General features: G+C 36.0%; 1 protein-coding gene across 17 annotated transcripts in view; it reads right to left on the bottom strand.

Moving 5' to 3' along the window:
* The window catches only part of TCF12 (transcription factor 12), a 284,639-nt gene that overhangs the window by 50,572 nt on the left and 217,974 nt on the right, over positions 1 to 16,093 (bottom strand). For all 17 annotated transcript variants that reach the window (XM_084642020.1, XM_084642023.1, XM_084642019.1 and 14 more), the window contains 2 exons: positions 14,702 to 14,837; positions 11,127 to 11,179 (listed from right to left, as the gene is read on the bottom strand). In XM_084642020.1, coding sequence (XP_084498146.1) covers positions 11,127 to 11,179; positions 14,702 to 14,837 — 189 coding nt within the window. The remainder of the gene's footprint in view (positions 1 to 11,126; positions 11,180 to 14,701; positions 14,838 to 16,093) is intronic.

The raw sequence follows: 16,093 nt of genomic DNA on the forward strand, positions 1-16,093 counted from the left end.
AGTACAATTGGCTGTTAAAGAATGTGCAGGGTCCAGTGAGCCTCTTAAAAAAAAAAAAAGTCGAAGGAAGAAAAAAATTACAGCAGAAAATCTCTTTCCCACTCTCTTTGCCAAAACTGTGAGTCTGCCCTGCCTTCCCTTCTGTCCAGAACAGAGAACATACAGCAGACTAAGAAAAGAAGGGGTAACATTCAATTCAGCCATGTGTAGGGAAAGAAAGCAAACTGCAGAAATTAGGATACCTTTGACAAGCACCTTCGATGATGGGGAAGTCATCTAACCACAGAATTAAATTTAGCAAAGAAAACATCCCAATAAGCTGAAATACTTTGATCATGTGAGACTTCCATTAGGTTTTTGTACAGTGTCCATCATCTTAGTAAATAAGTACTGCAATATATGCAGATTAGATACAAAAGTTTAGTCAGTGACATGCACTAGCAAAACGATAGAAGCATGATAGTTAAACTACTGTGATTATTCCAGTTTTAAATTAGGAGGTTCAGAGATATCCTGAAATGCAAATGAATCAAAGCATGTGCATTTTTACTGTTTAGCTTGATATGTTGGTCAGATTGTTACTTTAATACATACATACACAGAGGGGAAAAAAGGTAGAAAATGCAGCAATTTAAAAGCTAATGAACCAAATTTGAACCAAACTCTTCACCAATGCAAAAGACTAAGCAGCAGCTGCAAAAAAGAACATCACTGTACATGAGACTATTAAAATGCCAAGCCTGCAGAGTGACTCGCAACTTCCTCCTTCCCCCAGGGATCACAAAGCCCCATTTCAGTCCCCAGAGAACTCTGTAAGAAGCTTTGATTTACAATTAACAATGCCGTTCCTTAAACCTCCTCACTATGTTTAGGCTTCTGTAGACGTGATATGCTAAAAGATCTTTAGATCTCTTAGACATACTGCTTCCCTAAGTATATAGTACTCCAGGATTAAAATGAATTATTTAGAACAATGTATCTTTTTATATTCAGGAAACACACCAAAAAAGCTATAGAACAGAAGTCCAATTTTATTTTGGAAGGAAGAGGCAGAATAAAAGCATTTTCTTTTTTAATCAAATAGTTCCAGCACATAAACTTTTATAGTGTTTAAAAATGTTTTAGCAGTGGTTAGATTCAGTTCTCCAAAACAAGGATGGACATTAATGTGTATCTTGTAAAATCAACTACTGGGTGTGTGCATGCAATGATTTGATTATTGTTGAAACACTTCGGGGAATTAAAACTCAGTATTTTACTTAATGGCATACGTGTTTCATCTTTCTTGCAGCTCATCTTCCAAACTTGCACATAAAAATTGTAGACGTTAAAAGCGTGAAGGCAATATTAATTGGTATTGTTTGCTAACTTGAGTAACATCTGTTTAAACAAGTAAATTGCTGAGGCTCATCAACACACAGGTAAGCTAGTGTCAAAAACAGCACAAAAGAGTAGGTCTCATTCAAAATGCTGCCTCTGGGCAAAGATAGAATAAAGACAAATACTCCAACAATACCGCTCTGACTAGAAGGATTTACCTCTGACAAACCAAAGAAGTAACAATTTCATCATACTGTGTGGGGAATTAGCTATTTTACTGGAGCAGCACAGGTACACCTATATGCACTGCACTGAAAATTATCACCATGGTATATGCCTATAGCACCAAAATACTATTTCCCCAATACATTGTCACCCAATGTATCATATTTTGGGATCAAATTATTCTGCTTTCAAGCATATCAGATTATTATGAGTTTTCTTTAATCTCACAGTTTACATTGCCTAGAGATGATGACAAACTGACATATTTTATAATTTGGCAAACTGCACAATTGTATCCTGGTGTTGCAATTATATTTTGCATAATTGCAGCAAACAGCACTGGATATACCTATAGAAAGTTCAAAGAGTAACTACTCCAACGTCCAAAAAAAGTTCTCTTTGTGTATGTCTGTGTTTTATTTTTTATTTCACATTTATTCTGAGCTGCAGCTGCACTGATTTTTTCCCCCCTTAAGAAAAGCATATTACGGTGAAATGGATCATATCTGGAACAGTGATACAGTTATTACAATCAATACAGTTATTTATTCTATTTTTCCATAATGACAAATCAAGGGTTAATCTTATGACTCAGTCTGACAGAACTAGTCAGCTGGAGACAGGGCCAATTTTTTAAACTTGATTTCAGACAGACATGCCGTCAGCAGAGGAGCACTGAATGGACATGCACTTTTGTAGCCTGAACGGTTTCCATTCACGACTCTGCACGGTATCAAAAACAATAACCTGTGTGTTTCTGTGAGTATATAAAGAGATTATGATCTCTGACGCAGAGTGAAATGCTGACCTAATAATAAACTAAACTACCTGTTTAAGAATGTTCTCAAAGATTCATTCATTTTCAGTCTGATATTTAATGATACTTGCTCTTTAAAGTCCAGCTGTTTTGTCAAACGTAGAATTTAGTCTATTTTCTTATCTTTGTCCAATTCAAAGACACAACAAAACACACACCGCAAGAAAGAGTCACCCACCTTTTTAACGGGTTTAAAACTACCACTAAGTTGACATCATAGAGATCATTGGAAATTACCCTTTATAATATACCAAAGATAGGCAGAGGATCTCATCTCTATACCACAGAGCATATCCTCTATTCAAAACTGTTCATAAATATGACTTAAACATCATATCAATGTTTACAATAAAATGTTGTTATATTTATTGCTTATTTTATTATTTCTAATATTATAAGAACTAAAAACATTTACATTGAATTGTGTACTCTTCCCCCCGCCAATAAAAGTTATTTCCCCACCACCAAAACCAAATATCAGATAAAATATAATGAGCTTCCTGATGGAGAGTCTGTTTTTCCCAAAGACTTAAACAGCAGCTTACAAAGGAAACCTCGAGTAGGATACCATTAGCTTATTTTTTCCTTACTCCTTTGGTACTACTTGCTAGTTGAAAAATGCTCTTCAATATTCGTGCACAAAATCTTTGAACCAAGGATTCAGAAACCAATTCTAAGATTCTCAATGAAAAAAACTCCAAATGTGTTTATTTCTAAACAAAACGTTTATGATGATTAACTAGATCAAGCCTGGCGAGATGAATACCTATAAATTATATCATCAGCAGGCAATTAAAACAGATTCAAACTTTAAACTGTCTGAGAATTGCATGTAGCTACTTCTAGAGGAGAAAAAACAGAAAAGTATGCATTGTCTAGAAGACAGACCTCTACTCATATAAACATTTAAATAACTAATAAATTAAAAAATCCTGAAAGCATGCCATCAAGTTATTACGCAAGGGGAAATTATCCATTTATCAGATACTCTATAGTGAAAAGATGCAGCAGCTTGCAACTCCACAATAGTGCTTTTAAAAAAAGAAACAGCCAAGAATAGAATAAAAACAAAATTGATACAAAAATCATAATATTAAGTTAATGGGGTCCAATTAATTTACACTAGTGTACTTTCAAATCTATATCAAAGTTTAGTAGTAAAAGTTTTACTGTTTTCCAGTTCAAATGGTTGTTTTTAACTTTAATATCTATATTTCCACAAATTAAAAAAATTACCTGATATTAAATAAAAATAAGATTACATATTAAACCAGTATACAGCATTCCAGAAAGTAAACCTTATACTATACATTGATATCAGATTTCCAAACCAATTCCATGATGGCTACATGTGAAAACAGGAAACAATAATATTTTAAAAATAAGAAATTATGTAGTCAGAAAATTGAGTTACAACAGATGGGAATGGCTTGCCTTCTCAAGTACTATACATTTGCAGCATGCGAGTTATTTTATATATTTAAATAGAAATAAAGATGCTTCTCATTAGGTGAATTATTGTAAGAGCTAATGAACAACAGCAACTTTATCAATTCCTCACATTCAGGTATTGTACAAATATTCCTTATTAGTGATACTTTCTTATGGATTTATATTAAATATAAAAGCAAGGAAGGTATTCAATATGCACCATTATTCCCAGCTTCGGAAAGCTTCAGAAGTGTGCTGAAGATTTTAGATATTTTGTAATAACAAACAAACAAAAAACCCAAGCAGTTTAATAGATGGCTTTGAAATGTCCTCAGGTATATCTCCCTATGAGAAGCACTTAGTTACACACAATTTCATTTATGACAAAATGTATGTATAAATTTGTTTGTTATCCTTGACAAATGAGTAAGGGGTGTTACCAAACAACAGTACTTCCTATTGGGCCAAACAATCACCACTCCACAACATAAATAAATAAATGCACGCACATTATAAAAATCAGATGTGAATTAAATAAGAGATTTTAAAAACTTTCCAAAGTAAGTGATTCCATGCTTCTGTTACTGAAAGATGTAAAAGATTAAGTAAGTTACACATCTCTCCATCATGAACTTAGTATGACCAAGCAAATGTATTTGAGAAATTAAAGGGAGATAAGGGGTCCCTCTGCTGGTCCAACTCTAGTATCATTTTGCTTTATTTTTTATTTGTTGCTCAAGTGCAATATGTTTAGCATTTCTCACTTATTCCCCAAAGTGATATATAGTAACATAGCTACTGATGCAGTTTTAAAATTTTCCAGTAGGTGGTTCTATAATCAAAACCCTGCTCCATAAGAAAAACAGGATTTTAATCTATTTAATAAATTAGCATCATAGAAGCTTTAGGAAATTTTATGTCGAAGTGCAGGTAGCTAGCTGTATAGAAATGTAAGCTCAGAGGCACGTTTCCCCTCTTTTTTTTTTTTTTTTTTTTTTGGTTCTCTGGTTTACTGCCTGGCAAAATTCTTCAGCAAACGAAGCTGTCTGGATGATCTGTCAAAAGCAAATGACAATCCTTTCGTCATCTATAGCTAGGGATCTAGCTAGTACTCCCTTAAGGAATTTTTGTTTTTAATAGGCTACCCAAGTTATCACAGCTAATGTCATGAAGTCTTGTGATTACATCACCATGATTGTACAACCTGTTTTCTTTATAGCCTTGAAGTGCCAAACCTCAACATCACAAGAAACTCAATGGTACTAAAATGTAAGGCAATTTTAATTCAATTTTAAATTTATACTCAGAGACTAGAACCAACATCTGCATCTTTGTCTTAGGATGACAAGTGAATCTGTAGTCTAGAAAACTTAGGTCTGAAGTTTATTCAGGGGTTTAGACAGTTTTTATTTCAGTGCAATTCTTTTCAACAGTAACCATTTTTTACTGGCTATTTCTGATAATTACATGGTTAGATCACAGCCAAAGCAGCCTGTCTAGCATTTGTATTGATCATGCAACCAATCAATTTAACAACATGAACCAGGTAAAAGTCATAGATATTACCACCTATTACTCTTCTAGCAGACTGCAAAGATTTTCAAACAGCCTTCCCACCAAAATCACAGTGAACATTATCAAGTGACAAACTAAGAAATAATCTTTTACTTATAAAAGCTTTCCTTCCCCGCATTTGTTGTTGTAACAAAGATCATCATCAATAATGGGGATGAACTGGCACATAGTCTGCTGTAAAGCGGTAGTTACAGCAATAACATATAACCTCTGTAAAGTTACACAAGCTGCAGTCTAATCATGTTTGGTTTTATTAACATTTTAAAGATACATATAAATTTAAGACCTTTCTATTCAGATCTCAATTATAATTTAATAGCACTTAAACACATGCATCTGGGATGCTGTGAAAACTTAAACAGATTAGCTAATGTCAACAAAAGGCCCTTACAGCAAGTCCTGAAGACAGCTAAGGAGACCTTCTGGCAGATATAACATGGAAGGGAATTCTACAGACGTGATCCCTGATCGAAGCCAGCTCCACTTTGGCCCAGTGCAGTCAGAGGATCAGGACAGACAGCCTGGATAACTCATCTGATTTCAACTTTGTGGAAGGACATTGTTGAGAGATGATCACTCAAGTACCCTCGGCCTAGATCAGTGAGTGCTTTACAGACTGTCAGCAAGACCTTGCAACAAACCAGTTTGCTACTTACTGACAGCTGGACATCTCTGCTTCCTCCACTTCCATAATCAAGGAGCAGACAGGAACTCACATGTGACTGACTACTACTGCTTCCAGATCAATTTCAAGGGAGGCTCAAGTAGAAATGAATTACAATAATCTAGCCTGGAGATGGTGAAATAATAAAAGGCCTAATGAGGTCCATCACACAGAAAAAAGGGAGGGACTGCTTGGAGATGGAAACAGTTACTATTTAAGAAGAGTAGGGTCTCAAGATTAACATTTCTTTGGTATGTTACAGAATTTTGTGGCCTGGACACTTTAAATATTTACTATTTATTTACTACTTTACAAACAAACAAAAGGCAAGTTCCTATCCTGAGGAGCTTACACTTTGATTCAGACATAACAAACAAGGCATAACAATGAAAAGTGGTGATGGGAGTGTGGAAGGACAGGGGATGGAGGTTACCCAATAAGTAATCATGAGTTCTATGTATTCTACCCACACAATTTATTGGAATTAGTCAACGGGATGCTCTCAGTTTGCCAGTCAGGGAATTTTGCATTAGACCTGGCCACATCACCTATCGATCTCAGAACCACCTCAACATAAGAACGGCCATACTGGGTCAGACCAAAGGTCCATCTAGCCCAGTATCCTGTCTTCTGACAATAGCCAATGCCAGGTGCCCCAGAGGGAATTAACAGAACAGGTAATCATCAAGTGATCCAACAGAGGATAGGGACACCATCCCTGCCCATCCTGGCTAATAGCCATTGATGCACCTATCCTCCATGAACTTACCTAGTTTTTTTTTTAACCCTATTATAGTCTTGGCCTTCACTCCTCTGGCAAGGAGTTCCACAGGTTGACTGTACGTTGTGTGAAAAAAATACTTCCTTTTGTTTGTTTTAAACCTGCTGCCTATTAATTTTATTTGGTGACCACTACTTCTTGTGTTATGAGAAGGAATAAATCACATTTCCTTGTTTACTTTCTTCACACCAGTCATGATTTTATAGAGTTTTATTTTATCCCTCCTCAGTCGAATATTTTACAAGCTGAAAAGTCCCAGTCTTATTAATCTCTCCTCATATGGAAGCCATTCCTTACTTCTCATCATTTTTGTTGCCCATTTCTGAACCTTTTCCAGTTCCAATATATCTTTTTTTGAGATGGGGCGACCACATCTTCATGCAGTATTTAGGATGTGGGTGTACTTCAGAGTTTTCTGGCATCAAGGACAATTCTCTAAAAAGCTAGGACACTCCTATACTCCCCATCTGCTAGAAGGCTGCTACATTCACTCACCACGGCGAATTTTACTTTATTTTTAATATCAATTATCAGAGCCTCAAACTCTGGAGTTCAGATAAGCAGACAGAAGTTTGGAAATTTATCTGAAACTATGGATGAACTCAAAGTCCTATACATTTTCATCTCAAAACAGGTAAAACCAAGTTGCTTTCATGGGGGAAGACACCCAATGAGCTGTTACCTTCCTTCAGGCCAGTTTCCTGTCTATTGCCCTTATGGAGCACCACCCCAGCTTTATACCTACAGAATTGGGGAGGTGAAGCGCCATTCTTTTGAGAGAAAACGTGAGGCATCTTTTCCATTTCTCTTCTGTGCATCCAACCCAACACTCAAAGTCAACGTAAAGACTTGCAATGACTACCATGGGTGCTGGACAGGATGTTTGTGGTATCTCCTTTCTGCTTATTTGTCTCTCTTTCCCACCCCACCCACTTGAAACAAATTAGGTCATTTTCCTTATTCTTGCTATGTCACTGCTCCACTATAGCTGTTCTTAATGGAGGAATTTGTACAATAAATGATAAGTTGGCACATGTAAGTGGCATACATCCTATAGCTGGTGACATGTCAAGACTCCCATAATCAGTCTATGAATTATTTTATCCTGAACATGATTCTAAACTGCACTTGAACCTAGAAACAGGACTTTGCTGGTAGAATATATATTCATTGATAATTTCCTGTTAAGTGGAATTTTAATCTTTATGTAAGAATTTTGAAGTACTGTCTGAAGACTTAGGAATATGTTGACCAAAGTACATAAGTTTAGAAGGAAGACTCGGAGAAAGGGCTGGTGTTTTTGAATCACTATGAGAAAGGTAATAGCTGATAAGCAGAAACTGTATCATAGTGTAAACATATATCTTTCGAGGTGACACAGGCCTTGTGCGAGGCAACACTCTTGAAAAGTAGGCTACTGTAAAGATTTACTGGATAGGTTTAAGGTTTTTTTTCCTTGCCCTCTTTGCACAATATGCATGGATGGACCTAGATTTAAAGCACATAGTCGGATCTAACTGCCTGTACACAAGCACTCTCTGTGTGCTTTGGGAACCCTTGTCTCCCTGCTGTGTCAAGCTAAGTCCCACCCATATAAAATATACTATTTCCAGTGTTGTTCTATGGTCATGAAAGCTTAAAATTCACTTTCTGCAAACATTCTTGCAAATAAAACTCAGATACTTTGTCTTCAGAAAGCGAACACAAAAGGGATGCAAGCAAAGCTAGATTCATTCTGATATAAATTTCATGTGTCACTCACCAAAATGTTGGAGGTGTTCATCCAGATCTAGTAATTTTCTAGCTAGTTTGTTTTTCACTATTATGACACAATCAAGAACAAGTGGAAAAATTCATCTCAAAACAAACAGTTTTGCAAAACATCTCAAACCATAGGAAGATTATTTATGTAAAAATCCTTATCTTTCTAAAAGAGCAACATTAGTTTTCCAATTAAATGAAGATTACCTAGGAAGTTAAAGTACTAAGAAGCATCATCTATGTTTACATTAAATTCATTATAAATATTAAGGGAATCTATCTTTTAGAAACTCAATTAGAAATGTCTTCCTATGGCTTGTAAAATATTTTAAGTAATAATTAAAGCCTCTTTCCCCTCCTTTGTTATTTTCCATCTAATGATGATTTTCATTTACTGAGTAGAACATCTGCAGCACAGAAATTAAATATGCTGATTCACTTTTTACTTTTGCCAAAATACAATCTGACTTGTTAGCATAGCACATTCCAAATAATTATGCTTGTGTTCCTTTTCCTTAATTCTCACCTCAGAATTTCAAGAAGTCACAAATTTCTGTAACAGTCAGTAAAATTTAATTTTGTTCAATCTTCTACCAAAGACAATGCATTTTACATTAAAAAAATCAGAATTTTGTTTGAATTTGGCATCATCTTGCTTAGAGCTTACAATCAGGACCCTAGCCATTAAAATACATAGAAACAATGACTTTACAAAATATATCACCAGCATACTGATGACTCACAGTATCTGCTTTCTCTCTCCATCACTGAGATTTGTTCAGTGTTTAATAAAATCAGCCTTTTGCTATCCTGTGTCTTCATTTAGAAGACAAAAAATTAAATAAGAAACGTTAAAAACATACTGCTTCTTAACATTAGTGTTGGGTAACAGAAATGAGATGAATTTTTCATTCACCAATATGATCTCTTTACCTGGCCAATGCAACTAAATATTAATACATAATTTAACTTTTATGACTCTCCCAGAATTATAGCAATCAATTAAACAAAAATTGCACTGTTACATGTTTTAGCTACTCTGTCATTTTTAATATATTTTTGTTAATCTAGAAGAAATCATCTGTTAACTGGAAAGGCACCCCTGCATAACACACAACTGTTAAAATGTAAATTGCCACACTATTTTTAGCTGCTGCCGAAAAAAATATATTCCTGGCCTCGGGAATAATGATTTGAGGCACTGTGTTCATTTTGTTTATCAAGCAGCTATTCAGCCTCTAGTGGGGTCCAAGTGCTTATGCAAGCAAAAGCTTTTAAGAGTGCCTGCAGCTGCAATCCTGGCTTCCAGGTAGGCTGCAGGTTCAGAGCACAGCTGCCCCAGGCTGTCTAAACTATCTCAGTTCCATCTGGAAGTATGGTTAAAATGGGGTTTCAGATTCAGGTTTTTGTATGTCACAGTGAAGGTGGGAAGTGAAGGAAAGGGGGGGTGACTAGAAGACACCATCTATGCTTCAGAGTTAATACAAAAATAAAATAAAATAAAATAAAAAGATCAGACCCTTTTTGCTCCTACTGTATTACTGTTGCCTGTGCAGTGCATTCTATTCAGCCTATATGGCTTTGAGTTATGACTCATCCAACTGCACCTGCACCCGTGTGTTAAGTACTGCCAAAGAAAAGCCCAACATCCATTTACACAACAAAGAGATGTACCCCGCAAGGCAGTAGAGCTTCTCTCCCCTTCCCTCTTGTTTATTGTGAACAGGGGGGGGAAAATCCTTCCTTCACTTCACTGGGGATTTTTCACTCCACGTGGATTTTTAAATGCAGATTCATTTAAAAACAATTTTCTTCCTTTAAAGAATAAAGTATATTTAATACCACAAAACACCCCTATAGCATTAGATTATCACAGCTATTAATGATTTTTCAACCAAAACCCTTCCAACCTTTTTCATCAAAGCCCTTTATTCTCAAAGGATAAATTTTCTAGCAAAGAGGGATCAACAAACTAGTTGCTTGAAAGCCTTCCTGATGGTAGGCTGAAGTTAGGAAAAGCTTAATGAAGGCTTTAAAATCCACCAGGGCTTCACAATGAACATCTGACTTAGTGATTTATGCATATTAATAACCTCAGTCCTACTGAGGCAAGCTGAGCTGTACATGTCCTCCGAATCTTAATGTCTTCAGCTCCATTGGGATTATTACAAATGTAAATTTCTAAGATTCTCAGCTATTAATCTCTGTCTGTCCTCCTGTTCAGCAACATAATGACTAATTAAACATCAAAAGACCTGTACAGGAGATCTTCTTTGACAGCTCCTGGCCCAGCTCTGTTCCCCAGAGGGGAATTCAAATGACAGGGACAAGTGGGTAAGTGCATATGAGTGAGGTACAAACCATTGCTATGAAATCTAAAAACTACACATCAAATGTGTATATAGACCTTAGAAACTGATCCAAAATAGCTTGGCTGTTTATGGTCACTAAATAAAGCCTTCCTAATGATAACTTAAGAGATTTGTATGTCAAGTAAACAGTGCGCTTTTGAGCCCAATTTGTTTACTAGAAGTTAAAAATTCAGTACTTACAGAAGAAGGCAAACCAGGGGGCACCTTTCTTACTTTCTTTGTCTGTAAAGGATCTGCACACAGAAAACAACACATTTCATCAGCTATGCTGTGTTACAAAGGAGTAACAAGAACGATCAACCACACTAAACAACTGATTATTTATTTTTCCCACAATACAGTCCCCATTTTCTAGCTTTATGCATCTTTTCCTCTGTACCAATGAAAGGCGCCTTACACACATTACAAGAAGGTTACAATGACTAACACGTTTGTGCCCTTTTCTACAATCCTGCCTTGCTCACATTACCTTTGATCTCAGGGGATTCTCCTTGTGGAAAGGCAGTCACCCCTGACAACAATAACACTATAAGGTACATCAATACCATAATGCATTCACTAAACAATGGCCTGTAAAGTGCACAAGGTGGATTGACTGTGGACATAAATGAATCCCCCGCTTGTGTTCTTGGTAAAATTAGAATTACAAACACCTCTTTGGTATATTAAAATCCAAATTAATGTAAACTGTTGCTTTTTAAAACAGAAATTTCATCTAAATGGATTACAACATTCACATGCAGGGTTTATTGAAGCACCTCAGCTACCAGCAACAGTGAAGCTGATTAACCAACTAGTCAACATTCTTCGTAAGTCACCAAGAAAATCCAAATCATCTTTCAGAACATTTGGAAAGTTGGAAATATGGCACCCACTTCTCTACACCAATAATTGACTTCCATGTCAACAGGGAAACCTATGGCTGCATACATTAAGAACTGAAAAAATGCACAAAATAAAAAACTCAGCCACTATAGTCAATGGACAAATTAGATTTCCTGGCATTACAGGTCTGCCCCAATAAATAATTGATCTGGTGACATCATCGTTTGCACTTTGGATTCATCCAGTTTTCAACCATAATCCAAAACAAACTCTTCCATCTTTAGAATTACAATAGTGACTTTAACCTTTGGTTGCAGCAAGCTGAAAAGTATCTTCTTCCTCCATAGTGTAATAAAGGTGAGAAGGTTCAGGAACAGAAAGATAATAAAAGCAACAAGTTTATTTTCTATCCCTCACTTCTCCTCAGGATACCTCTCCTATGGTATGCTCAGAAGTGTTTACACTGTATTTTCTAAAATTATTGCATACATTTTCAAGGGGTGGTCCTTTGCTTGATAGCACCCCTACTTTACAGCCACAAATTTTCAGGTCTTGAGTTCCAGCCACTCAGTTCCAGCAAGGACAACAAGGACTCTACTACAGATCCACAAAGGTATATGCCCCTTGATTTTTGCCTTCTAACAAGCACCATAAGCTGGAGTGAAATTCCTCTGGAAACACCAAATTGGACCTAATCTTAAATCAAAAACCTGTGATGCCACCCAATTTTATATAGTTTCCACATAAAATCATAATTCATCCTAAATTTTAGGTTTGTAACGGCACCTAAAACTAGACTAGCTTGACATGGTTGGAGGTCCAACTATGAAGGTTTCACATATCTCTAGTGTCTCACTTCACATTCAGTGTCGTTCCATACCAGTCCAGAGGAGACACTTATGTGGTTCCCAGGCACCAGTCCCACTCAACACCCAAGCGTATGCTCTATCTACAGCATTCTGTCACAGCTGATTCAATCAGCACAGGAGTAAAGATTAGATTCAGCAACTGAAATTGTGGCTATGTCTACACATTTGTGCCCTTTCTGAAAATCGTGCCATGTTCACATGAACTTTGATTTTCAGGGGAAGACAGTAATCTGAAGAGGATTACATTAATGTGAACTAGCATACTTTTAGTTTGCACCTGCAGCGTCCACATGGGGGAGTTACAGTGCAACACTTTGGTCTGAACTGTGGAGCAGTGTAGACAAGCCCTCAGTCTCCTACATAACTGTCCATCATCCTAGCTCTAGCACCCCGGCCAGCCTCCTTGCAAGGTGTTTTACTGAATGTACAGTACAAGACCACATTCTCTTTAAATGTTCCTGTTCTCAGCCACATCCTGGAGAACTTTTCAGGTTTCTTTATTAACAGATCTCACCTGTATTAAGAAGCATGTGTTACAAAGGACTGCATAAAAAAAGGCACTCTCCAAAACTAAATGGCAATTATCTTGGTGAATGAGTTTGAATATCAGAAATGGACAAACAGGAGTTAGTTATTTTTGTAAAGGATAATTCTAAAAAGTCTGCCTTTTCTAATTTAAGACATTAAAAAAAACATTACTTCAACATATTCAGTACCTGTTTCAATAAGTCACACAAATGGATCATTTCTGTTAACTGCTAAAACTCCAAGAAACAAGTTCTCATTTCATGAAGTTTTGTTGTGGATAAACAATGGTTTAAATTGTAAAGTTAAGTACAGTCAAGTTACATATACTACGCAGCCAAAATAAATCTTCATTTGATGTATGTAGGTAAAAGTAGCACACAGGAAGAGAAACCAGAAATGTGCAGAAATAAAGCAGAAAACGACAGCAATTTCAGTGACCTAAAAATGAAAACTACAGTTTGTGATAATTTTCTAAAATGGAAAATCAGATGGGGGGATTTTTTAAAAAAAAAAGTATTTAAAAAACTGGAGCATGCATACAAAATGAAATATTTTCAACTTGGACTCTACATTATTTTGGATAGTTTCAGACTACAGAGCATTTATATCATAAAGTAATATAAATGACTAAGCACTGGATTGTATAGTTGATACAAATACCTTACAACTTGCAGTAATCAGATGTTCTGTTGGTGACTAACAGTAATATGTACAGTAAGGTCCACTTATCTCAGAGCAACTCCAGAATATGAGGTACATAATATTATTTAATTGTGACCAACCTTAAAAATCTCCCTTGAATCATATTTCTGTTATGCATCTGATGGCATACACTAAATAAGAACAGGTTTCAGAGTAGCAGCCGTGTTAGTCTGTATTCGCAAAAAGAAAAGGAGTACTTGTAGCACCTTAGAGACTAACCAATTTATTTGAGCATAAGCTTTCGTGAGCTACAGCGAAGTGAGCTGTAGCTCACGAAAGCTTATGCTCAAATAAATTGGTTAGTCTCTAAGGTGCCACAAGTACTCCTTTTCTTTTTACTAAATAAGAAGTCTCGTTTTCCTGTTGATTACTATACTGTCTTTAACTGAAACAAAAATTACTGGGATCCTTAAACCAACTACACACAACTCTAGATCATCTGAATAAAGTAACTTCAAGCATAAAAAAAGGATAATTATTCTTCCCTTTACGTTTTCATAGTGTATAATGGTAATGACCTCAAGGTCAGGCATTTCTGCGAGTTAATGATGGCCTGGGTTAAGGGCACTCAGCTACTTCAGCTGGTCATCAACTGCTATCCATCTGTCATTACTGCTTACACAATTAAGAATTTTTTATGCAATACTAAAATCAATGTATTAAACAAAATTACACTTAATTTTGTATTATCCCTTATTTAGCTATCTCATATAGCAGACATTGCCCTTGAAAGAGTAATTTGCAACATATAAAAAAGATATTATCTAAAATAAGGTGGGATGTGAAAAGTGCATCAGCGTTAAAGGTCTAAGAATAGTTCACGTTACTGACCAAGAGCTGATGAGTCATGAAGTGGTCTTCGGCGTGGATTTGCAGAAGAAAATGGGTAATATGGTGTTCCAGGTTTTCCTGAGGATGACAACTGACCAGGACTTCCAAGCCCCATATCTGATCGAAGGAGACTGGACTGTAAAATAAACAATGAAAAGCAAATTATTGTAATTACTAAGCTTCAAATTAGGTTGTAAATGAATTATTAATTATGCTAGCTGCTTGTGACAGTTTTAGCCAGTTATTCAATTTTTAATCAAGGTTTTAAAGTTTAAAGAAATGTTGATATTTTTTATTATTATTCAGAGAATGTACTTTTGCAATAGCAGAGAGACCTATAGCTCAATTTTAAAGACCAAAATAAATTTTGCTGTGAGTCTGGGAAAAGGACTTAATTCCACTTAAAAGGTCTACCTACTAATACATCATACCGTACTGTAAACAAAATTATATTTATTTGCTAAATTTGTAAAATAATTAAAAAATTGATTAAACTGTTAAAAGATATCATATTTACAGTGTGAGATTAGGATATATTATTCAGGTTTAGTATGCACACACTGAAATTATACACACAGAGAAATTATCCTGAAGAGCAATTTAAAACACAAAAGCCAAAGTATACATTGATTACATGTAATGTGTGGAATATTCAATAATGGTGAAAATGTTATAAGCAATTCCGTATTTACACATGCATAGAGGGAGAGTGAGTCATCATTTAAAGCATAATTTTAATGTTACTCCTGCCTGGTTTTGGGTTTCGTCACGAACCCAAATCTTGGGCTGAGTTTTGGTCGCTGCAGAGGGCCTTTGCCATTGAAGGTGGAAACCATGCTTAGCTCTGCAGTTACAGTTTGAAACAAACCCCAAACTCAGAGTGAAACTCAGGGTGTTCTCTATAAAGTAAAAAGACAAGAAGTACTTGTGGCACCTTAGAGACTAACAAATTTATTTGAGCATAAGCTTTCGTGAGCTACAGCTCACTTCATCGGATGCATGCAGTGGAAAATACAGTAGGGGGATTTTATATACACAGAGAACATGAAACAATGGGTGTTACCATACACACTGTAACGAGAGTGATCAGGTAAGGTGAGCTATTACCAGCAGGAGAGGGGGAAAAAACCCCCCCACTTTTGTAGTGCTAATCAAAGTGGGCCATTTCCAGCAGTTGACAAGAACGTGTGAGGAACAGTGGGGGGGGGGGGAAATACACATGGGGAAATAGTTTTACTTTGTGTAATGACACATCCACTTCCAGTCTTTTATCCCCCTACTGTATTTTCCACTGCATGCATCGGATGAAATAAGCTGTAGCTCAGGGAAGCTTATGCTCAAATAAATGTGTTAGTTTCTAAGGTGCCACAAGTACTCCTGTTCTTTTTGCGG

This window comes from Lepidochelys olivacea (genome assembly GCF_965140295.1).
Source record: "Lepidochelys olivacea isolate rLepOli2 genome assembly, chromosome: 10".
Lineage (NCBI taxonomy): Eukaryota > Metazoa > Chordata > Testudines > Cheloniidae > Lepidochelys > Lepidochelys olivacea.